The sequence below is a fragment of the Diplotaxodon limnothrissa genome, linkage group LG13 (genome assembly GCF_057381915.1).
Source record: "Diplotaxodon limnothrissa isolate DT_005_m linkage group LG13, D_limnothrissa_male_GT1.1, whole genome shotgun sequence".
Lineage (NCBI taxonomy): Eukaryota > Metazoa > Chordata > Actinopteri > Cichliformes > Cichlidae > Diplotaxodon > Diplotaxodon limnothrissa.
The window spans coordinates 18,853,190-18,879,607 of NC_140608.1; the positions used below are offsets into that span (position 1 = coordinate 18,853,190).

Genomic DNA, 26,418 nt, shown 5'->3' on the forward strand with positions numbered 1-26,418 from the left:
AGATTTTTCATGATTCACTCCTTTAGATTTCATTAAGGCAAAAGGTTTTGCATTAGTAAGTGGCGTGACCGTTTTATTTGGCGTTGACTTGAGACTTCACCTCAGCTAATACAAGTTAATGAACTGTATCGACTGTTTGTAGTGTGGTGTTTTTCTAAAGAATGTGAACAAAAATATTGCTTACTGTGTCACTATTTGGTATAGCTTGTCTATGCTCTAATTTTGTTGACTGATTTATTAGTGTGTTAATTAGCACGGATTAGCAGGCACCTATGTCTGTGCTGTGCACTTTCCTGACCTAGTGTAAGGTAAGTACTTTGAGTTTCCTCTTCTCTTCTAAATGTGCTCACTTCTGGGTCCAAAAAGCTTCAACATGCAGGTCCACACACACCAGTAGGTGATGTCACACATTAATTTTTAATATGTGGGGTGTCATTAAGCAAATTTGATTCAAATTGGACAAAAAGTACTGTGCAAAAGTCTTCAGCCACCCCTCATTGCTTTGTATTCTTCTTCCAAGTAGCCGGACCTTCTTGTAATGTTTAAAGTGGTATTGAGAGATAGTTCTCCAGGCTTTCTTTTGGCTGCTTTTGCCACTCACTTCCATTCCAGTCCTTGTACCAGACGATTTTCCCAGGAATTGTTTATATTTTTTTATTTTAAATCCACTTAACACTAACAAATGAATCATTCAAGAATAAAAAGGCTCCTAACTCAAGTGCTGAACCTGTGCTGTGTCCACATATAATAGACAACTTAGCAAAGAACCAATTTGCAATTGTATCTTTAGGCACTTTAACACCAGCCTGTCAAGAAATGAATTAGTTCTCATTTCTTAGTTGAATCTATGAAAAATGCCAAACATAACACAGTTTGACAAGCATAACATAGTATTTTTGTAACGCAAGGTGATTCCCAAGGCGCTATTAGCTGAAAACCTGGCAGATCTAAGCATACTAAATAAAAAATAAGGAAACTGGACAAGTGGAGGACAAAAGAAGCAACAGCCTTTAAAAATGTATCTATAGCTGATGAACAGCATCCAAAAATCGCATCCTTAAGAAATCAGGAGAAATCCAGGAGAAATCCACCAAAGACAGGATCAGATAGATGCATCTGGCACTTCATCTGATCCATTTGCTGTTTACTGAAGCTTCATCAGAAACGGCCTCAGTGGGAGGGTGGCTGTCGAGAAGCCATTCATAAGGAAGGGAAGCAGGGAGAAAAGGCTGAGGTATGCTAAGTAACACAATAACTGGACTGAAAATCAGTGGCAACAGGTGTTATGGAGTGAAAAATCCAAATGTATATGTTTTGGTTCAGTTCATTGTCAAAAAGTATGAAGGAGGTCAGCAGAGATACAGCAGTGAGTGTCTACACACAGTGGACGCTTTGTTTGAGGCTGCATTTCAACCAGTCGTGTTGGAGACTGTGTCAACATGATGGAACTATGACAAGTACCATCAGATTTTGAGCTACCATGCAATACCATCTGAAGACCATCAAATGTCTGCACATTCCTGTACTGTAGTTGAAGTCTGTGTTTTATTGTGTTCATGTATTTTTTTCTCATTGCAGCATTGTATGTGTCAGGCAGTCACGTGATTTTGCGTTAAGTGTGCAGCAGAGATTCAAATAAAGGTGAGTTTAAGTATAAGGTGCTGTGTAGCCACTTTCAGGTTTTGAATTGTGGCCACAGCGACTAATTGTTTATATACGTGCTGGTTTTGTTGCAGATAAGAGCTTCTTTGATAACTTGAGACTGAGACTGTGGTAACAAGCTTTTTGTGAGGTCTCAGGCGTTTCTCAGAGGGTGGGAGGGCTCTGGGGTTAGAGGTTCTGCCAGATATCTTGTCTCGTTTGATACAAGGGAGAGCCTGAGGGCCAGGGAGTGAGCATGCAGGAGATCAAAGGACAGACTAATTGTTTCTGACTGCCCAGAGACACACGACTGATTGCTCTGTTACAGTTGTTGAATTTCACACACAGCTGAGAGGAAACCGACTGTGCTGGTCGCTATTAGAATAAAATAAAACATACGCTGCTGTCATGACGATGGCAACGAATCAAGACACAAAACAAGGTACATTAAAAGCTGACCCATTGCTTCCACCTTAAATTTTATTAGTTGTTTTTTGTGTTATAATTTAGCAAAGCAAACATCAAAGTATGAAGGCATCATTTCTCTGATCTTTAGTATGGCACCACTGAAAATAATTAATGACTCATACCAACATTTGAAACAAACCAAAACCCCTTTTTTAAAAATTAAAGAAAGGAAAAAAAAACAGGTGTTAGCCATTACATGTACTTAAAAATACAAATCATCTGCAAGCAATACACAACCAAGAACTCATACATCTCCTCCTCAGGTCTGTGATTGTGATGGTTTTTTTGTAATTTGATATGAAATAAGGCAGATTCATTCGATACAATTATAGACAATCTGGTAAGAAGACAAGCGAAAGCGAAGAAGACTGCAATTCTTGTTTATGTAGGTGAAGTTCAAAGCAATTTCCTGGCATGCACTGGAAATGGCAAAGAAAAAGGAAAGGGGAGGGAGGGGAAATTAAAAAGAAGACTCAAATCGATTTGTTGAAAAGACACTCACATCCTCGTTTATGTGCACGGGCGTTAATGAACAGTTTCCTGGTTAAAATGAGTAAAGCTGCAGTCACGGCAGCAGCGGAGATGAGACTTGATTAGTGATGTTCAGATGAAAGGCCTGGCAAGCGGCACGTCGCCTCACAGACCGCAACGCGAATCGGGGCATTGGCCGATCTGACTAAAGAATGGAAATCGAAGCTGCGGCGGTGTGTGAGGAGACGTGGCAGGTGTCAGTGTGTCGCACTCCAAAGCAGATTACAAATGCAGGCTGTCGTCCCACTACCGAGCGCCATCGTGACTGTACTGGTGGCGTCAGTAAAAACTAAAAAGGATGGTTGATGTTTAGCATCACCCAGCCGGGAGTGTCAACATGTAGGAGCTGTGGCTGTTGTCCAATGACAGCTTCGCCATGCTCTCACAGTGGGTTTATCAAATAGCAAGACTTGAGCCTGGTTTATCTCATTGCACCCTTCGGGCAGAATGATGTATGACTCTAACACACAGTGAGGTATGGCTCATCTTTTCTGGTTGATATGTTCAAGTCCTATAAGTAAGGTTTTGTACATACATATACATATAGTACATACATATTTCAGGGATGAATAGTTTAACCAAGAGAGGGGAGGGTAAGTAAAGTTGGGAATGTGAGCATCTTGTGAGTAACTGGTTTTCCTGGGCCAGTGTCAGAGCCCATACTGACATGGGCCAGGCTGACACCAGTGTGGCCTTCGCACAGTTTGCTGGCTGTCAGATGAGGCTGATTGTCTTCCCTTCAGCTGGTCAGTCTTTCTTCTCAGTGCCTGGATGGAAACAAATGACAAGACATTTCCTCAACACTCTGTCTTGGAGGCGTACTAGGAGCAACCCTTGAAGCTCTTTTCTAAACTGAACGTTTTTTTGGGTTTTTTTTTTGGCGTAATCAGAATCAGCATCAGCATCATCAGAGGTTAGTGGGAAAAACCCAAAAACTGTTGGTCATCAAACCACGTCTTTATTGATATATACTGATCATCATTAAGGGTAAAGGGGAGGTCGTCAAATGTTGTCTTTATTGTGAAAAGAGTTCAAGATTTCTGGCTGTGGATTGCATTAGACTGTAAAGGAGTACATAAATACAAGTCAAATGAAACAAAAGCACTAATCTGTAAATGCCAGTAAACAGGGATGACACGTACTTTATAACAACTCAAAGCTTCGTCAAAATCCAGCTCAGTGATGCTCGAAAAATTGTGTGCGGCAGACAGAGACATCGAGGCAGATCCGTTTCCTCTGTTCCCATTTCACCGCAAATGACGTGATTTTTGTGTTTGAAGATAAAACAACACATCAACTTTGCTCTAAAAATGTCATACAGTAAGTTTTGATGTTGTACTCTGGCTAATTTTAACGGCACACTATGAACTAACCATCTCCCTCGCACACAGTCCCACCCTGATGCACTCGGTTGTCCAGCAACAGGCTTTTTTTCCCCTTTTCCTGGCTGCTTTGTTTGGCATTGTTTAAGCTCTCTCCTTTCTACACCAAGCCGCCTACCTCTGCCAAGTTATTTCATATGCTGCTTCCCTGTCCTATTTATTCAACCCCAACAATCTGTTCGTAGCAGTTGCTTAAATGAATTTTTTCTACCTGGAAACTATACGATGCCCAAATCCGAAAGCCATTTTTTTCTTTTTTGGCTCATCGCTTCTTTGGACCCACACAGAGAACAAGCGTGTTCACAGAAATTAATAGCACCCTCCATAGATGACTACATTCAAATTATATGCTGTCTTATTAGCCTAAATCTCAACGAAGACCTGAGGATAAGACCAGTGTAGTATCCTTATCAGATATGATTTATTGGCATTATTATTACCCCTACAGTCTGTTTTGGCTGCATGTTAAAACAATATGCTTTGCACACTTGATTTATTAAATGTCCAATAGTTGAGGGTGCAGGTAATTCATCATACTCAATCTCCAAAGACGTGCCGACGCGCATATACTAAAATATCAGGGTTATAGTTGCAGACCTGAAATGGGTACAGAGGATTTACAAATGCATTTGGCCCTGAAGGAACACGTACTGCCGGCTGCCTGCCCCTACAGAGACAAGGAGATGGAGACAGACGGGGAGGGGGAATGGAGACAAGTAGGGTGAAGCTGGGTAACACTTGGCTGTGCGCAGCAGAGGATTCTCGAAAAGAAGTGAATTTTAATTCAGCAGCTGTGGCCACTAATAAGAATCCACTTATAGAGATGTGTGTGACATCAGTGTGAGCCAGTAAGCGGGTGTGAGTGCTTCTTTCAAGCTTTTACCTTTGGACTGAGTTAGAGTTGAATCAGCTTGTTCCGAGTCCTCGACAGGATCGTTCGTCTCTCCTAGAAGGGAGTAAAAGAAAGGAGAGCGGGGAAATATTACAAGAGGCCATGAAAATCAGGCAGCCCTTCCCACTTTTCTGTGCCAAGAAGCATCAATATACCTAAACAAGCGCTGCCTCGCCAAGCTTGTGAGCCTGAGTTCGGTTTGTAGTTACAGTGGAGCTAAGAGAGACGGCTTCAGATCAGGACTGAAGATTATGCGAACATCTCATAATGATTTTTTTAATATGTGAATTCATTAAAAAACCGACTTCTGATGCTGTCTGCAGCTTCCCAGCTCTAAAATTTAAATGCATCTTTTATATAATCAAAGGCTAATATGTACTGTGTTGTGAAAAAAGGGAAGAAATTGAGGAAGGGATGTGGCTGTCAGGCTGTTAGGGAGTCTCTACTCTGAAAACGCATAATCTCGGCTCACCTCCACTGCTGGTGCCAGTGTCGTTCGTCTGAGAATCTGTAACATGGAGAACACACAAATACGCACATGTTAGCTATTCTAAAAGTCGATTCGTGCACGCGGATACGGTTAAACAGACTCAAATTTGGGTAAACGCAGCCATTATTCAGGATTATTCAGCGACTCTTTGTGCTTTTGTCAAAATGCTTTATGACCAACAGAGTCGATCATCCTGGAACTAGTCCAGGATTTCATGAGCAAACATTTCCATTTATCCTGATGCTTCAACTCTCAAGCCTGGAATTTCAGCGCCCTCCTGAAGTGCAACACTTCAAAACGGAACAAAACAAAATCTGAGAAGGGAGAGAGATGCATTCAAAATTAATTACAAACCACCGTTCCCATAAGGCAGCTTGAGACCCCCCCAACATCCACCCACCACACACACACAGACGCCCCCAACCCTCCTCTACACGCTTCCCTCTCCCCGTCTATCCTCCCCGTTACCTCTGTAGTCGCACAACTCCTTCGTAGTCACTCCCAGAGCAAACCTTCGCGCTCCCCCCTTTCGCAACAGCAATCAACCAAACAAAGCAGACCATAAAAATAACCACACTCCCCAGGCAGTCTGGTGATAATGTAAACAAATACAACTGCTTCGGGATGATAGAAGCAACCATGGAGTCTAAGGCTGCTCCGGTGTTCTGTATGTTCAGAGGAACAAGGCTGCGGTTGAGGTCATTATACACTCACGGTTGTAATTGCAGGTATCTAAGGTCCTCAAAGCGAGATGAAAGTTTGTGCATTGCACAATAGCTTTCCCTCGCTGGCTGTCTCACTAGGACTGTCAGCTGTGTAGAAAATCCATTATACTGCTTCTTCAGTATAAAACTGATTTAATCTGTTGCAACATATTGGGATAAATTTCTCCTCTCCAAGACAGCACCGGGACTCAAGGACTGCAGAAAAGCAGGAAGGATGAAGCAACAACAATATCCCCCTGCTTTCTTTTACCGTTTGATCTGTGGCATGGAAACGGCCTTGGAATTATATTATGTCCTTTTTATCTTCTGGTTATTTATAACTTGGATGTTATTTTTTATTGCTTTGGCACAATGCCTGTGATTTCTATCAGTAATAACGTAATTATACTTAGGAGCATAATTGATGTGGGAAAATAGTAACGCACGCACCATATGTAGACTACAAATCTTGATTCGTTTGTGCTTGCCAGCAGTGCGACAAGTGCGCTTCAAACTGTTTTTTGTCTCCTCCAAGTAGTAATTGGTTTAAATTATCTGGCTTAAATGAACTTATTTAAAACTTAATTTGAATTTTTTGCCAGCCTGTCCCCAGATCCCAGACGTGACTTTAAGTAAAACGCTATCAGAACCAACCAAAATGACTCATCCAGATGAAAAATAACCAGAAAAGGAAAGCAGCTCTAAATAACCCAGAATTTCCCTTTAATGTCTTCTGGCTTATTATAAATTAATCAAAGAAGCAGATTTTCCTGCTGTAATAGACTAAACTGACAGGAAGCATGACACGCACATTGTGCCAGATGTGTTTTGGATGTGTTACCCGTATGGCATCAATAGTGAAGTAATTAATTATGCATATGCATCAAATGATATGCCGTTCATTAACGCTTTTCCACATAATCTCTATGTGCATTAAAGCTGATGGCGAGACATGGGAAATGTGCCCGACACTGGAATACAGCCTCCGTCGTATGAACTAGCTTAGCATGTCTACGCGTAGCAGCAGGAGCTCACTGAAGCAGCGGCCTCATTCCAGATGCTCCTTTTTTGTTCTCTCCTAGGTAATGACAACACGGTCTTGGAGCTTGGGTAGCATCCTCCTCCCCTTTCGATACCCAACACTGATCAAAACGAAGGAAAAAAAAGTTCAGATTTTCAGATGATTGTGGCTTCAGCTTCTTTCTGACTGAAGCTTGGAGGGAACAGCAGCATTGGTTTCTCTCGTTCTCTAATTTGACTCCTGTGTGCTGACAGTGAAAGGGCTATCATTTAGAGGAGCATCAGAGGGTGCTGTGGTAAACACATAAACAAGATTTTTTTTGGGGGGGGGGAGAAGAAAAATGGGCCTCTGGTGATGGAGAAGCACAGTCCACAGAGGGCAGATAAGAAAAATAGAAGAAAAACAGAGTGAATTGACTACTCCCTCAGCGGGGAAAGTGGACAGCTTACAGCAATGTTTTTTAATACCAAGGACTTGAGGGGTCCTTGATGGTGACCCCTAGCCTCCATGCTGGTATGTAAATTACGAGCATTCAGCCCTGGTTACAGAATTTGTATGTACATGGGTTAATGTGAGTCTACAGAAAGAGGGCAAAATAATTGAGAGCTGGTGACTGTGCTGGCCTCTCTGCTGATTGCTTATCAGCTGACTTCTTCCACTCGAAATTCTTCGTGCATAGCTTGGAGCTGCGCTTTGGGTCGTTGTCTTGTTGTAGGAGGAAATTGGTCTTTTTCTTTGTACGCTGGTTTGAAGGCCAGGACGCAGGAGTCACCTTTTCAATTTTGACACCGAGGCTGGTGTTTTGCTGCTGTGTTAATCTATGCACGGTCTGAAGCATGTGTGTGGGAATGTATGTGAATGTTTTACTGTTATATCTTATTAGTATTTTAAGTATTCTATCTATTTTATTTATTGAATTTTATTGTTTTATTTATATTTTGATATTGCTAGGGATGATGCAATGATCGGGGACCATTCTTAATTTCGTTGTTCTCATGACAATGACAATAAAGTTTCTGATTCTGATTCTGATTCATTTATTAAAATTGCCAGTTGAGGACCTGTTTCGTAAAACAGAGATTCTAATGTACTTGTCCTCTCGTACACTTGCGCAACAAGGTCTCTTAATTCTCTTTCAGCTCTACTAAAAGCCACTTTGTGTTGTTTTGTGAAGAAAGCAGTACACTTCAGGGCTGCGAGAGATCAGATTTTTACTTTCGAACGATCACGGCCACGAGGCTCATTCACGATAGCATTATCATAGGAATAATTCAAATACTTCTATAACCTTATTTACTGTCTGTCTGTCAGCTTGTTAGCAAATTTAGTTAATTTTTGCAACAACGCATGAACAAATCTTAAAATGTAAAGATTTCACAACTTATAGAAGCCAAAGATTTCTGCCAGTTATGCTCCAATCTTACGGGTAAAGATAATGAAATCCATAATTTTAGTATGTTTTATGTTTTATGATGTTTTTATTACAACACACTGACATCTCTTGTGTTTTTTCTCTAATCCCAGACACCGAACTAGACAAATGCACTGCTTCTTTAATCAGCACAGCAGTTTTCAGATGTGCTGTCATAACTGGAATTACTGATCAATTATGCATGAAAGACTTTACATTAGGTGACAAAATCTGCCATCCCAACAGATGAGCGACCCCAAATTTATGAGTGAGGGCGTGCAAAAGAGAGACTCGACTTCACTGAGACCGGCAAACTTGGATGAGGTGACTGGTAATGAGATTTTCCAAAAGGGTTTTTGATCTGATTCCACATATTTGAACTGTAATCAGTTATTATCGGTCATGATATCATCGTGTTTTGGTGAAGACGAAGGAGACGGAGATCAAGCCGGACTAATTTAGAGATGGGCAGAGGTCACCCGGAATATCAGAAACATTTCAAACGTTAACTAACTTTTAAGTTCTTTAACATTTTTTTCTGTCATTTCAGCCTTTTAGAAGTTCAGTTAAAAACATCCTGGAGAGAAAACCATCAAGAAGGAGGAAAACTGCATGCGCTCACATTTCCACACATGAGAGAAGGGAGAGGAAGGAAGAGAGTTGGGCATAAGTCACCCTCGCATGCAGACAAGCAGAAAATTACATCCCCCCACCTTCCATTCATTTATTAGACAAGCGGTAGTTAGCGTTTTGTTGGTCAGCATTAGTATGCCGCAGCACAATATTCAGTGACGACAGCAAGTGTGTTTGAACTGCAGCAGCGACGAGTTAAAATGTGAAAACAATGTTTGAATAGGAGACGGATTTTTGATTAGCTGTAGCTTTTGTGTGATAAGTGTACTCATCATTGTTAAATGGTGTTTGTCATGACCACCAGCATTTCTGCTTTTACGCAACTTTTAATGGTCTTGTCATTCCAACTCAGCCGGCTCGCAAGGGAGGCAGTCCCCATGGGTCACCCACATAGCAGCATGGGAACCGTCTCTGTTTAATGTTCCAGACAGGAGCCGTGAGCAGAACAGGAGGTTCCCTTTGTCCTTTAGCCACAGGACATCTCACAGTCTTTTTTAATCTCGTCATCTTGAGCAGTTAAAAAAAAAATGAAAGAGAAAAGAAAAGAAATCGATCGAGGTGTAGAAGTGTCTGCGCTCTACAGTGTCAGTTCCCTTAGGAGAATTTCTTCTGTTCATTTGATCCTTAAAGCATGGCATGGCAGGCTGGTCTGTTGTGTCTGAAAACATCTCGGAGCTTTGATCCCAAGCAGATCACACAGGTGTCCAGCTGCTTCCACTCTAACAATGAACATGAGCCATGGCGATATCAGTCTAGGAACAACTGAAAGCCATCAGCACATGAACGGTTCACTAGAGAATGCGCGACGTCTTGCACCGAGTGCATTAAGTACTTCTATTTTGCCTGAGTTCAGTCTGTTGTTTGGAGCTTTTGTGATGCAGTTGGAGGGCCACGGCTTGTTCAATGGCACGTTATCTTGAGAGAAAAAAGAAGGAAAATGTCAAGGTCGATGCCAGTATCTGTCGGTGCTCTATTCTTTTCAGGGGGATGAGAGGAAAATTATTTAAACTGGGTGGTCTATGGGGGACTCGGGACTGGTCTGTCCTGGGTTATGTATATTTAACAAGTATCAAAGAGTCCCTCATTGAACTTTGCATGGGCTAATAGCTTTGGGTCTGATATGCCTACTGCAAAGATAATTAAAGACATCCCTGCTCAGGCAAAACAAGAATGGGTGGAGCTCAACAAGTGCCCAACCAAAAGAACTAATGAGCTGGTAAATGTGGAAAGCAACCCATTTTCATATGTTAATTTTAAGTTTGTAGTGCATGCTTGTGGAAATAGCTTAGCTGCATGAGCTGCCACTCTCAAAGCAGTAAAAAGAGGAGGGGATTTTGTAAAGGGAGGCAGTAGGGGGTGGTGGTGGTGCTGGAGGCAGCATTTGATAGCTAGAGTTTTCTCTTCTACGAGATGGAACACTGTCTGACAATCTGAGCCAATTAAAGAGCATTGAGCTGTGACCTGCGGGCTAGGGAGATGAAAACAAGCCTGTTCAGTAAACACTGACCGCCCCTCTCTACTGCTATCCTCCTGAAAAGCCAAGAGTCTTCATTAATATTCTGCCTTTCTTCTCCCCAAGAAAAGGCCAAGGGGTTGTGGACACTAAGTAGCATTGTGCTCCCCTGCGGGTTTGGGTAACCTTGTAGTGGTGGCTGCGGTGGGGCGGCTCAGAGTTGTGTCAGGGTCCTCTAAACAGACTGAAAAGGCCCAAACTCATTACAGAGGCCTGGGCCATGCTTGACAAGATGAGAAAACACAAAGTACTCCGAATGAGTGAAAAGAGAACAGGACACCATCTGCTTTGGGGTTAAGCTACTACTCGGGGAGAAGTGAAGATGATTAAAAGGCAGCCAGCAATGGCAAGAGAAGAAGGGGGTTCAGATATGCTACAAAAATGACCAGTGGCAATCCTTTGATAATGCAAAGGGTTTGAAAGAAACACGAAAGCCAGTAAAAATGTTGTCTCCATTGGCAAAGTCTCTCCTTAATCTCTCTTTTTAGTCTTTTTCTATTACCCATTTCGTCCAAGGTAGTGTGAGAAAGTCACCACCGTCTGTCAGAAGACAACAGAGTGGATTTTTTTTAAAAAGAGCCAGAACACTGTGATGCAAAGAGATGAAAGGAATAAGTGAATAACTGATTAAGTAAAGAAGTAAGAGAGGGAGACAACACAAAAATAGACACGGAAGGGAAAAATGCAAAAAAGGCCTCCCCCTGTGTGACCTACATACCTGCTAAACCTGCTGTCAGTGGTGGCCTGCTCCTCTCTCATCACTCACTGAATTACTTTACATAATCTTTAGACTCTCCCTGTGCTGCTAAAGGGCCTGCTGCAGGTAGATGCCCGCTGCTGTTTTCAATACCTATTGTGGTTTACTATATCAAGACACAGACGGTCTTGCAGGGGGAGAGATGAATCCGGCGCTAGGTGATCCGGCTAACCCCTGTGATACATTAAAATGGGACACGTCACGTCTGAGCGAGGTGTGGAAGAGGCATGTTTGCAGAGGATGGCCCGGGTGTGTGTGTGTGTTGCCGTCTTTGCAGTTATGCATTGACTTGCAGTTATGAAGTGATGCCTCTTCTGGGCAGCTCAAGGTTTTCCTTATGGATTGGACTGGTCAATATAATCAAAGTGCTTGTCTAGACTGCAGAGAAAACAGAAGCCCGGGCAGAGCAGCTGTTTATCACCGAAAGGTCAGAAAAGGAGCAGCTTGATTGGCGAACCTCATTAAAAGCACCACGTATATTTCAGCAGTGGACGTGGACGTAACGGAGACATCATGATAAAGGATGAAGCTGTTCACCCTCTTTCTCTGCAGATATATTTTCAGTGATACATTTTAATGACATAGCATGACGGCAAAAAACTGTATGGTACTGAAGTTGAAACTAATGAAGCAAGCGAACATTTTGTTCTCAGAGTTGATGTGGTAGAAGCAGGAAAAATGGGTGAGCGTTAGGGTATGAGTGAGTCTGACTAGAGCCAGACTGTGATGGCCAGACGACTGGGTCAGAGCGTCTCCTAAACTGCAGTAATCAGTATCTATCAAAACTGGTCCAAAGAAATTACAGTGGTGAACCACCGACATGGTCATTGGTCAGAAATGGCCATGTGGTCCAAACAGACGAGCTACTGTAGTTCAAACTGATGAAAAGTTTAAAAATAAAGTGCATCACAGCTGGTTGTGTGTTAGACTGCATAGCCGTAGAACAGTCAGGGTGCCCATGTGGACCCTGCCCGCCCAACTAAAGCGCCAAAAATTGGCACATGAGCATCAGAACTGAGCTTGACAATAGAAGACAATATTGGGCTGATGTTATATATAGTATAATGTTGGACTGCAGCTAATGAATATTTAAATTTTCAGTAAATCAGTTCATTATATTCTATAAAAACTGTAGACATCAAGTCTCCCATCAAGTCTTCCTCTCCCCCTCCAGGAGACAGGGAACCCATACAGAGATCACTCATCATCACTCAAACAGCGTCTTTTGTGTCTGTGTGTATTTTATAATACGTGTGCCTCGGTGACTGTGACTAAAATATGTTCCAGACATTTCAAAAACACATTTGTTGCCTCTCTTCTGGCTGACAAATTCTCTCTCTGCTGAGAGTTGATTCATTTGCCGTTTTTGTGAACCAAACAGTGGGTGGGGACGGGATAAGAGAACTGATCAAAAGAGGAGCTTCAAAGAAGAAGAGAAAAAGTGTAGCCTGTTGGATGAGGCCCCCTCTCTTTGAAGCCAGCTTCTGGGCCAAAGGTGGCCAACGTAATGGACACTGTAGACAGTGTGTGCTGCTCTCCATCTCCAACTAAATGACCAGCGTTCTGTGTTTCTCCACAATGCAAAATGATCCAGGCTGCTATGTGGGAAATATATGAACTGTTTAGGTGTTCAAATACAGAATATTTAGCTGCACACTGCTAGGTAGTAGAGTCAGTTGTTTCATGTGTCACCATGGCAACATCAAGCCTGTACCTAGCCATGTTCATCAGTTTTTAGTGCCCCTCGACAACAGTGCTTTTTTTGGTTGCTACTAACAGTTTTTCTGTATATTTGCAGCACGTTCCAGTATGTGGTTCGCTTTTCACACTTTGCAGCATAAATGATGCGCAATGGGCTGTCACATTAGTGAAGATGGTTCGTTTATTTCTCTGTGTTTGTGGAGTTGCAGTGCATTCAAAGCTCTCAGTGCCACTGTAAGACGGCTGTATCCTCAGCCTTGACAGGAAAGTGTTTACTGAGGTCACGGATAAAAGGAGCAGGAGGGATGTTTTCCTGTATATGTATACTTTTTTTTTTGCAGCCAGAGGAGTCACTGCCTATCGGTCATTAGAAAGAAGGTTCAAGATGCTTCTGTGTTGGCATTACGATTCTGACTAGAGGGTTGTGCTATGAAACGACGCGAAAGAGTTAACAAGCTACGTGGAGCGAGCTTCAAGTCAGAAGCACCACAGTAGCTCTCTTTAACCTGGCTAAATCGCCATGGTAACTCGTAGGGCTGGGCCATATTATACCGTTCACGGTAATACCGGTATAATGTTAGGCAACGATAGGAAAATGATATATCGCGATAGAATATGAGTAAAACGCGCATGCGCAGTACCTTTGTTTTCATACGCACATGGCCGATTGTTGAGTGAAACAGATGAACCAGAATTGGTTTGTAAAAATGGTGCAACTTCAGTGATGTGGAACTGGTTTGGTGTTTGTCCGTCAGATACACGACAAAGCACATTTTTTGCAGAACATGCAAGCGGCCGTTGTTATTGTTGTATTTGTCGGACTAAGATGCTCTTAAATCTGGGAGTAATCTGGGTCCTAAACTCCGTATGCTTCAGGTCAAACAACACTGCAGCATCACTGAGAGTTAAAAACTGTCTCAATTCTTTCATCTTTAATAAAACGATCAGCATTGCTGCTTAACCAGGTGAAACTATGAAGTTTAACTTCCAGGCATCCATGAAAATAAAATTTATTACATTTAACGGAGTTAGAAGTTAGCAGGAAGCTAGCGGAAGTTAGCTCGCTAGTTTCGCTAGTTACCTAAGCATGATATAGCACGTTCTGACTGAGAGATTTCTGAAAAAATTCAAACGTACAGCTCTGCTATCACTTCCAACATAAATGAAGACAGGAAACTAAACAGCAGCGTTTGTAGGGTTACTGAAGTTGGGCTAGCTGGTATATAATGATGTGCTACCTGATCGCTAGCGACACAGCTATGTTAGCATAACATAAACAGTGAAGCTGGAGGACGAACACTAACACTTTTCCACTTATAAAAGTTAACGTTAAAGTTCCTGATAATTAGAGACAAATGCAATCACATGGCAGGATGCTGTAAACGGACCAAACTTCAGTCAGGAGAACAACTGAGATAATCCTTCCACAATACGAGGTTAGTCATTAATATACTGCAACAACATGGGAATAGAGCAGAATTCATTCATTAATAAATCAATGGTACAGAAGTGGAGGAAGCAAGAAGAATGAGTTTAATAAAGTTTGATTTATCTGACTGCTTTGTTTCGCTTAATGTGTCTTATAATCCCGTGCACCTTATGGTCTGAAAAATACGTACTGCACACTGCAGTTTAATGTTGCAAAGCACCTCTTTTTAACTTCAGTGGATATTATACATGGTTATGCTCAGGACATGTCAGCCCATTTCTAGTGGAAATGCCTTTTGGTTAAACTTTCAGCAAGGAATTTGCATTTGCACTGTTACATTTTTATAAAGCTTTAATGTACATAAAAACCAGCTTCTTGTTTAAGTGAAAATAAATGGAAGGTTGTCTTTTTGCGCTAGTAATGTTGTGGAGTTGTATTTTGTCTCGCATCAATTATATCGTCAGTTATATCGTTATCGCAAATTTTCAAATATATATCGTGATAAATATTTTTGGCGATGCGAACTGTGTGTGAGCAGCTTAAAGACGAAGTTAACTGCTGGTTCCATTATCGGTCTAAATGAACTGGATATGAACATGCTACACTTTTTCAGTGGGGATTTCACGATGAAGCTTCAGAAACGTTTGTGTTTTTATCTCTGTTATGTTTATTTGATACAGAGTAACCCAAAATTGCCAAAGTACATCAAAAGCAGGAGTCAAACTGATTTTAATAATAAGGAGAAAAGCTGAATTAATGTGACCACTCGGTACTCAGAAACAATGCCACAGCATGTGACTGGTAAAGCTGCTCACACTGAACTTTCACAGTCGGTATAAAAGGCTATAAAATATAAGTTTAGCCTAGTATCTTCATTTAGTGGCAGCCTGCTCCCCTAGGAGCCACACAGTGTTACAGTATACAATGTTATGCCAAAAGTTAATTGTGTGCTGACAACCCTTAGCCACAGGAAAGGCTGCGCTGCTCTCCAAAATTAGGTTTACATCACCAGTATCCCACTGTTCACAAAAGACCAAGACAAAGGGGTGCAATACAACCAATTAAGTAAAGCTTTTTTGCTTTTGTAGACAAAGGACCATAAATGCAAAGCGACATCAAACTCTAAGTGGAGTATACTAGTAACTGTGGGATAAATTCACTGGAACTTCGAGTCTCCGAGTGCGTTGGACTCAGAAGAGCCATTTAGGCTTGTTGTTGGTCTCTACCACTCAAGCTGCTACAATAAGGAAGTAAAATACATAGAAATCAATATCCCCCCAAATAAACCTTCCTAACAAGAAAATGCAACCAATTCTCCAGACGGTTGTTAGAAGGGGATTTTTTTGAGCCTCTATTTGAAACTTTTTTTGTTATTGTTTGTGAAGTGGCGAGAGCTGGATTGTGTGCATGTTCTTGGGCACCATATGGTACTCATGGATGCAGCTGGGCTTTTTGATCATAACATCGCATACAGTAAGCTGTGAGTGGTTGTGGCGAAGCCACAGTGCTAAATAAAGCAGTCACGGCCATCAATACGGCATGTTCAAAACATCCCGGCCACCAGGGCAGCGGGAAAAAAAATACACATTTGGTGCTTGCAGTTTGTGACATGAAGGCATTCAAATAACAAGTGAAAACTTGGATAATTATGATGAAGTTGCGTTTTCTTTAGTTGTTGTGATGCTTTAAACAACAGAACAAGTCTGAGCAGTGAAAAGGAATCAAAGAAAAAAGGGACAGGAGCAGGGGGGATGTAAGCTCTGTATTTTTGTAATGGGGCCTTGTCTCTGCTGTGTTGAGGCTAAACTGTTTGTGATAACCTGCTGGGTATGTCTCTCTGTCTCCCCTGCAAGCTTCCTTCTGCTTGGCTTTAGTATCCCATTACAGTCTGTCCCTTATTTGTCCGTCTGGTCTGCACCCAGCCACCCCGCTAAAGTAGCCTCCTTCCATAGTCAAGGAGCTCCTTTCAACCCTGTTCAGCCTCTGCCAGAGGCCAGCTTAATCAAAGGTAGGAAAATTTTAGGATCACTTACATATAGAAGATTCTGGCTTCCTTAATTGCAAGGTTTCCTGAGCAATGTTTTCAAGGAATATATTGAGCAAGTCTAATGCTCACATACTAAATTGACAAGCACGTAACAATAAATATCATCAGAGAGCACAAAAATAAATAAAACATTTGCAATCTATTACATGCAAAAGCTCCTCGTAGGTAAAGCCAGCTAAAAACCTGATAAGAAATTATGGACGAGCTGCTGTTTATTCAGTGACATTGAACCTTTGCAGCCATTAAATCTTACTTTTGGAGCTAAGACAATAGCTATCGACTACTGTAGGAAAATCATGCTGCATGAAGGAAAAACAATCTCTGCTCACAATTCAGATTTATTTATTCCTAGCTTTAGGCAAAGAGTCTTATTTTAATTTATGAGTGTTCCAGGAGCTCACTGAAGCGGGTGCCCACTCTCACAAGTCACCAGAACAAGGCTTGCTGAACAGATCCTCCAAACACAATAACAATCTAGCCCCGCGATTTTCATTCTAAAGTGTGTTATGAATATTCATAAATATAGGCTGCTTAGGCTTTGATTCAGTATGTGGAGCCTTTATAGCATTTCTCCTATCAGGCAAAGAATCGTATTTCTCGTGCAAGATGATGTGTGTGTGTAGATATACATATATATTACTGTGCCTTCCTCCATATATATCTCTTCCTCGCACAGATACTCAAGATCAAAACCCATAATATAATCTTCACTTCAGTTATTGCTTTTAGATGCTTATAAAGTTGCATTGAGGTCAGACAGATATAGATATATAGTTAAGAACAGGAGGACTAAATACTTGAACCGAGCAACATATTTACAGTATACAAACAGGCGAGAAAGATAAACACGAGATGGACGTAGTTGGTAATACGAAGTGATAAAACCTGACTCACTGAATAAATTATTACATTAACAAGTTACAAAGATGACGACAGTGAAAACGAACAACACAAAACTGTTTTATTCAGCTTTGCGATATTTAGTGTGATTCTTCTGGGACTGACATGCTTAGCTGTGATACACACTTCCATATGTGTAATATTGAGCTACGTGAGAGCTACGGGGTGTCAACCAACGTTGTTGGCAACTGGGAGACCACAGATATAAATGTGCAAGTGGAAAACAGGATGGCCTTTTAAGAAAATTGTAGAGACATACACAGTCTGTCTGTAATGAATCCTTCAATGTGAATAATAATATGAATATTGTAACCTGCTCATTATGAGGTTAATCAGCGTGGCCTCCTGGTATGAATGTTTAAAAGACTAGAAAATACCAAGTGGGTAATTTTTAAATAAGGATGCATCCACAACCTCAGGAACAGTGTAGCTCTTTGATGTCTGCTACAGTTACTGCAAATCCTGCTCTGTGGTCAATAAAATGATGTACACAACGGAACAATTATCCCAGCAACAAATTAGAAAGCTTTACTCAACAAGAGCCAACGAGTCTTCCTTTCTCAACTGATTTTTTCCCTTGATTTTGTGATTAGGGGCATCCGAGTTATCTTTAATCTTGGATACTGATAGCAAATTGGCAACCATGGTTTCATCTTAACTCGTTAATGTTCAGACTGAAGTTTAGAGTTTTAATTTGCAATGCTTTAAAGCACTAGTTAAGCTCAACATGGCGTACGAATCCAGTCAATGTTTTGAAATTATAGGGTTACTACGCAGGTTAGAAAGTGTTTAAAAAATTCACGCAATTAACAACCAGATACATGGAGCTAAGAATTGTTTAAAAAAAGATTTTGTAATACATTTGGGGAAGAAATATTAAACAATGTAGCTCCGTGGCCATCAGTTTTCATGCATTTTTATGGGATTCGTGGTAATTACCTCTCTGTTTCTTTTTGAAAGCCAGATGCTTGTTTACAAGTGCTTTTGGTCTTTGAAGTGCAAGTAAAGGTGTATTTTTGCTACTGTCAGTCTTCCTGGCAGGCGGCGAGGTAAGTCAGATATGGCAAATTCTTGTAAAAACAGACTTTTGGAGATGATTGAATTAGTAATGTTAGCTCACACTAAGAGGGCACATAATGGGAAATGGCAAGGCAAGATCACTGGTAAAAAACATATGTATATATATATAATTAACCATATTCCAATGATTTTGATCCTACGGATACACATTTGAGATTAGTGCATGCAGCCAAGTTACCCAGGATTGCACAGACTGCCAGCCCAAATCCATTTTATGGCACGTTCAGACTTTATCCAGAATGGATTTAGAAAGTCTGGACAACAGACAACATTCTTGCAGTTTGGATCCAAGATACATTTGGGAGCGATTTCCAATCAGTTTCAGCCCATACGCTCTGGCCACTCAAAGATTTAGAAGGGCTTTTTGTTGCACTTGCAATGCAACACACAACAATGTCAAACTCAGAGCGACAGAGTGGCGCGGACCAGAATCCATGCTGCTACTGGACGAACACTATGGAGGACAACAACCCATTGAGGGAAGGAGGGATACGAAAATAAAAGTTGTCTGTGAATAATTTGGGAGATGTAGTCTTGCAAAGAAAGGCTGCACTGGAAAGCCAGGCAACCAGCATAAGTTATTAACTAGTTATAGGCAGTTTGAAAAGTAAGGAAAAATAATTCAGCTTATCAAAGATTAAAAGTTAAATAAGACACATAAGTCCTTTCTTGGGGAAATGAAGCAAATATAAGATATGATCGATGTAACGTCTGTTTGACTGAATGGCAAGATAATCTTCAAAGGTATTTATGTACTCTAGAAATGCACAAATCTGTTACAAAACTTAACCGAGGTACGTTGTGCTTTCAGTTACTGCCTGATGTTTTGACAGAAGCAATCAATAAGTAACATGAAGAGGAACCTAATGTACAGAGTGGATATATAATGTCATGTCAGTGTTGAAAATCCAGCAGAAGGTCACACATGGAAGCTCAGAAGATCCCTGTGTGCACACACACAGGCTTCACATACAGACATATGTGTGTATATGTGCAGCAACCTCATATTATATCCTCAAATTGTTTGATTTCTCATGCATTCGTCCCATCATTATGAACTATTATATTACCTCTTTCAGTGAAGCAGATTTAACCTTTACAGCCATGAGCAGGCAGCCTGATTACACTTATGTTTAATAAAAGGTTATTTGCTCTGGAATCATTTGGTCTTGTCTTGTGAATAGCTGGTTACGCATGGCTAAGCCAAGCTGTGTTGGTCTGCATGATATTCAATATCTCAGACTATTTGGGTTTGCACTCCGTCCAAGGCTGCTGCTCATCTATACCAAATGCAATCTGCCTGCAATCAGGAGTGGCACCACTGTTTACCGCCCGACTGTGCCACCACGCAGTATGTAGCCTATGGAAGCCTAGACGGTGACAGACAGTAGCGGGCTCAGGCAAGAGGCAGTCAACAGGGTGGAGTGAAGCTTTCCACTGAAGAAAATCCTGTAGAGTTTGAAGGCTATATTTCACTGGCTTTCAGGGAGAACGGAGAAGGCTATCTGAGACAGATCTATCAGGAATGTTCACTCTCACCCTAAATTAATTGAATGTCAGTCAAGGAGAAAGTGAAATAGAGGCAAGAGAGTGACTGAGACCTTTGTGTTAGTAGAAGTGGGGTGGCTGGGGTTCCAAACTTTAGCCATAACTTCTTAAAACAATTACTCAGTGAGAAGCCAGAGAAAAATGTGGTAACAAAGACAGATAATCTATTTGTGCAGAAACAAACTGCCTATGCTGAGAGAAGCCCGTAAGTGAATGGCTTCAAGAAGTTTAATAAATAACGGCTACATATGGAAACTTTGCTAAAAAAGAGATGGCAACAAAGTAACTATAAAGTACAATTTCAGCAGATTACTTTAAGAGATTGTTTTCTTCTATAGTAAAGCATACTTAGTGGTTTCATTCTGGTTAACAACAACAATGTCTGAATACTTGACATAACAATCCTTTATTTTACATCTAGCCTTAATACACTTTCTTACTGCACATGAAAATATTTTAAATAAGTACACATATATAGAGCTTAAAGTACTATAAAATATACATTTGTTTTCTTAAAAAGTTCCATCTGTGGATTAGTATATACTCCTTACTCTTAGATAGTCTGGTTAGATGGTGCGCTTTTCTATAACAAGTACTTTTTTTCCTACACATGCTTTATTTGTGTCATTCACACTTTAATTAATGAGCCCAAAGGTGCTTTGGCATGCACACTGGAGAAGCCAGGGATTGAAGCACCAACCTTCTGATCAGTAGATGACCTGCTCTACCTGAGCCTAGCCATCCTAGCAGCAGGAGGGTATATGGATGACCACAAATAAACTAGAGTGCCCATGCTCACACTGATGAAGTACAAATAACCCAATGGTTTAGCCCATTGATCTGTTTTTCAGTTGTTTGGGACATCAGTGTTGGTTTATAGGACAAAGCAATAAGACATGCAAGGCCCTGGATATAGACTCAACACTTTTCAAAGGATTTGTTGACACAAGACTCTCCTGCAAAGTCTCTTCTAATCCTAGCTTCTTGCTACGTTAAGCTATCTATTACACAAATCAGAAGCTTTAAAATGTTACTCCATACCAGACTCTGCTAGGAGAAAATAAGAGCACTATTGCATTACGAGTTAAATAGTACGTTTTTAGTAGTAGTAAAAACCAAAGGCTGTGATTTAGCATGCTACAATTATGATACACAGCATCATTGCTATGCAAGGTATGGGGATAAATATGCTGATACCATTAGTCTGCAGAGCAAGCCTGATTATTGGAGTGGCTGCAGTTACTCAAAGCGATACCAGCTAATCAAAGTGAGAAATAGACGGTTTGTCGCCGTCTTCACCAAGCTGACAGCTAAATACAGTCATTTTTATGACTGAAATGATCAGTTCAGGGAAAATCTGCCAAGTAAAGAACAATGCCGATTCCACACAGTCATAATAGTCACTGATAACTTTAGAATATGCTGTAATGTGATGCTGGCTGTTCTCAGCATCACCATCATGGCTGCTGGAGATGTGTTTGGCCACTTGTGGTTCCCTGCAGTGGTAACTTTCTATACTGATTGATGTTTCAGGTGGGCAGAAACTGATTCCAAGTATAAACTAGTGCTACTAACAGACCAACAAAAATACAAATTCAGTATGCAAGTATACAAGTGCATCACACTGGACCAGAAAAGCACATTTATACAAATCAAATCCAACAAATCAGATCTTACCTTCCATATTGTCGTCAGGATTTTCCACAACATTTACTTCCATTTGAGGAGCCTGCACTTCCTCTGTTAAGGAAAAGAAGCAGATGTTACACTACACTACTCTAACATGACACAAGAGTCTTCATTGGCCTGCAAAAAAACCCAGCTCAGCCTGTCTAGTCTTCAGTCAGAGCAGCTCTGTTAATATGCCTTAAAACATGCATGTGCTGTGGACCGTGAGGCTCGGTCTGCATACAGTTTAGATCCAAGACCTCCTCACTTGGGTCTGTTTCTTCTGTCTGTACAGCTGAGACGTTTGTGCATTTATTACCAGCTCTGTACTGTAACATTACATTACTGATAAAAAGAAAAAAAATCTTAAAATCTGTTTTTCCATTTAGTTATTTTAGTTTTTAGTTATTTTACTATACTACGTTTCATGAACTGAACTGATTTATTCATATCTTCCTGCCTAATACCCTGCGGATATTAAACTGTAATTTAAGAAACAACAGAAAAACAAGGAAATCATCATCATCAGAAATCATTTTTATCATCAACACTGAGTATCTCAGAGGTTTTGATGCGAATGGATAAAACACACAGCCAAACTGCTCTCTTGTACATACCTTTCTTCCCCTCTGTATTGTCGTTGGTACCAGTTTCTTGACCTTTGTTTTCATCGTGGGCGGGGCTTCCTTCATTGATATTTCCAGTCTCTTCATCGCCATCGGTCTCTTTATCGCCATCGGTGTCTTTATCCCCATCGGTGTCTTTATCCCCATCGGTGTCTTTATCGCCATCTTTCTTTTGAACTTCATTCTTACTGTCGCACTGTTCTGGGTTTTGCTCTGCGTTTGCTGGATCACCATCTAAAGGCACAAATAAATAAATAAATAAAAGGCAGTGCATTTTGAAGGATTAATTCAGACACTGGGAGTCAAAGCTCTTACTATTAAATCTAGCTACATGTGGCACAAAACCAACCTGTGCTTCATTACTGCTGACAGAAATCTGTCAAACATATTCACACCAACAGGTAGCTCTTTGTCAGTTTAAATGGAAGTAACAGAAAAGAAGGAAACATCGTCAAAAGAGTTGGAATGGTGGAGGTTTTAAGGGTGTCTTTTGGGGGCGTGCAGCCAAAAAGAGTTTTTAACTTTTTAAAGAAAAGTCATCTATATTCAAAAATATGTACAGTATTAGTAGTCAAAGAACAAAATATGAGTGTAAAAAATAACACAAAGCTAAATGTGGATGAAAACAGTATCTGATGTAGATAAATTGGCTAATATTGGTTTTTGCACAAAGACTACATTTTTTACTAAGTAACCAAGACCACAGATTGAACATCATATTGATTTGTGGTGGCTGGATTTCACCTGCAGTACACACACACTTGAGAATGATGTAACAGCAGCATTTTTTTTTTTTTTTTGCAGAATTATCTTGCAGGTGTTGTTTTAAATTGTATATTTTTGCTCTTCCAAGCTCCTAACTCTCTGTTTATGTCTCATGAGAAAGTAATTACATATCTCAGCTCTTGGATACCATCCCAGGGTAGAATTTGCTATAACTTGCTCATGGAATATCTACAAAATTCATGTTCAGAGAAGCTCTATCTGTCAAATCGCTGTCAATGGGATTGGATTTGAATAAAACAAAAACAGAGGAGAGACGAGGCGCTGCCAGTATGCAAATGCAGAATCTTAATTATATACCAGCAGCACAGAGGATATTCAGAAAAGAGAAATGGTTCTGGCTCAAAGTTAATAGTTGCTCCTTTAAAACACATTCACACACACACACAGTTCATTTGAGGCTCTTGCTGTCAGCACAATACAACACATCAGAGCCTCTGGATGTGTTATACATACACATTCAAAACAGTGTGTACTACTTATTTCTGCTCTGCTGACAAGATGGCTCAGGTTGGATTTAAAAAGGAAGAAATACTCTAAAAAGATCGAGCGACTGAGAAGCTGGATGTTGGTCAACTCTCATTGTGCGCTTCAATCAAATTCAATTCGATTCAATTTCACTTACATATTGCCAAATCACATCAACAATGTGGTGTATATATTGTAAGGTAAAGACCCTGCAATAATACAGAGAAAACCCCAACAATCAAATGACCCCCTTTTAGCAAGCGCTTGGTGACAGTGGGAAGGAAAAATTCCTATTTTAACAGGAAGAAACCATCAGCAGAACTAAGCTGGTCGCAGCCATCTGCCGCGACCAGTTGGGGGTTATGGGAGGAAGACAGGACAAAAAACAAATAACACACTGTGGAGGAGACCCAGAGATTAATAATAAGTAATGATTAAAATTCTATTTGAGTGAGTGCTGGGTACAGTAATCTACGTACGTGTGGCTACGTCCACACGTACGGGATATTTTTGAAAAGCAGATTTTTCTATTTGCACCTTTCATCCACACGTAAACGGCGTTTTCGGTCACTGAAAACGGGGATTTTTAATAACTCCTGCCAGCGTGGAAATTTTCGAAAACTCCGTTTTTGCATTTCCGTGTGGACGAGAAAACCAGCGTCAAAGGTGTGCGCCTTTTTTGACGTCACAATGTGAGTCACGTTATTGTTTCGGTGAAATGGATTTCTGCAATGGCGGTCTTAGACAAAATGCCATTACTGTTAATTCTACTCTCTGCAGTGTTTAAATGCTTATATATAGACACAGTTTCTGTCCTTCCAGACTGTTCCGCTTCAATGCGCCATCTTTGTTTACTCTTTCCCACCCAGGCTTCTAGACTTCTGATTGGCCAACATTTCTACACGGTTAGGAATATCGCCACCTGTTGCTTTGGCATGTTCCTAGCAGCGGTTTCCTTCGTTTTTGCGTTTACGTGTGGACGGGATTTAAAAAAAAAAAAAAAACGAAAACGGAAAATCTCCATTTTCAAAAATACCGGACGTAGCTTAAGTCTGCACCCAGACAACACGTAATTGCACCGTTGGACCCTTGATTTGTAACTGTACTTTACCTTGACTCTGACTCTCCATCTCCACATCTTGAGGTTCATCTGTATTTAGAAAGACAAGAGAAATTCAAAAGAGAAAACATACGGGTTTAGCGCCAGCGTCTGGAGTTGAATAGACTTGGCTTTCGATATCACCTCAAACAGCCTTTTCATTCCATCTCTTTCTGTAGCTTTGCCTTTGTTCTACAGTATGAGAGCAATGGATCCACAAAGACATGCATAAATTAAGTGACAAAAACGAAGGGAAAAAGAATGTCACTTCTAAAGCCATACATAATTGAGGGATTTCTTTGTTCCACGCTTCTGTGATAAGAGAACTTTTTTTTGTTAGAGTGGTGACACACGGGATGGAAAGACTGTACTGAAACAAAGAAAAAAAATTCAATTTTTGATGACAAATGACATCAAGAAGCATCGGTAGAGCCGAGAGGCTCAGAACATGCGCTAATGGTCCGTAGAGCTACATTACCATTGTCACCGTTATCTTCATCACCTCCTCCCTCTGTACCTGAAAAGGGAGAGAAAAAAAATCATCAGCCAAACAGAGGCATCGGTATGAATAATACCAGTCATTCGTTTTAAAAAGCAAAGGAAACAGTCATAATAATGATCACTGTTAGCTCTTCATCTTCCTAATGCAAAGGATTTATTTTGAGGGTGTTGACGCCGCATTTTAAAGCAGCAACGTCCAACCTAAGTTATTTTTCATTACTGAAACAGCATTATACTGTTGGGATTTTCTGTCCATGTTTGAGTTTACAGATACTTGCTACTGATGTTTCTAATAACATTTTAATTACTCTATATTTTGAATAAACACAACAGGGGACTAACACAGGAGGTCTTTAACATATCTAGCTTTAAGACAGCAGTTTTGGGTCTTTGTTATAAGAAAGAGGCTCTTAAATTTGTAGCATTGGGGAAGTAATAAGCCACAGTAGTGCTTTGAAAATTTGCAGGGCATGTTACTTTATGTTGCGTGCATAAGGTAACATGCCGATGTTGTAGTGTTGCCCAAACTCACCCTGGTCAGCTAGACTGAATAAAAATATTTTTGCAGTTTTGGTTATAAACAAATAAAAATGAATCATCTTACAGCTTTTTATATAAAAGCATATATATGCTACACATATATTTGAAGAACGTTACTCGTACATTACACACAGGTGCTGCCATCACCAAACTATAATTTCAAGTCATTACAGCCTTTATCCTGTTACATCCTCCTTTAAACTGAACTCCATAGAAATGTCCACCGGATGCACAAAAGGCAGAATTTGATATGAATAAAAATCCTATCTGTTACTACTCCCACCCTCCTCACCGCTTTCTTGCACTCTTCCACTCTTACACACAGACAGGCACATAAACCAATGACATTTGGGACAAATTGAGTAAATGAAAGCCATGACACCAATAAGAGAACATGCTTTACAATGGCTATTGTGCAGCTTCTATAATTGCTTTTTTAACAAGCTGCAGAGAGAAACCATTTTTCATATCTATGCAATTTTGCCCTGCACTCAGAACAATAAAAATGCCAGCCTCCATTAAATGGGAAAAAGGCCAGTTCTACCAGTGCTGCATGTTTGTCTCAAGTATCTCTGTCCATCATGC

General features: G+C 40.7%; 1 protein-coding gene across 2 annotated transcripts in view; it reads right to left on the reverse strand.

The window, feature by feature from the left end:
* Positions 1–2,116: 2,116 nt before the first annotated feature.
* Positions 2,117–26,418, reverse strand: part of macrod2 (mono-ADP ribosylhydrolase 2) — a 438,355-nt gene continuing 414,053 nt past the window's right edge. For both annotated transcript variants that reach the window (XM_085368817.1, XM_085368818.1), the window contains 7 exons: positions 25,271–25,309; positions 24,805–24,843; positions 22,434–22,676; positions 21,826–21,888; positions 5,387–5,422; positions 4,906–4,968; positions 2,117–3,407 (listed from right to left, as the gene is read on the reverse strand). In XM_085368817.1, the coding sequence (XP_085224943.1) occupies positions 3,388–3,407; positions 4,906–4,968; positions 5,387–5,422; positions 21,826–21,888; positions 22,434–22,676; positions 24,805–24,843; positions 25,271–25,309 (503 nt within the window). In that variant the 3' untranslated portion in view covers positions 2,117–3,387. The remainder of the gene's footprint in view (positions 3,408–4,905; positions 4,969–5,386; positions 5,423–21,825; positions 21,889–22,433; positions 22,677–24,804; positions 24,844–25,270; positions 25,310–26,418) is intronic.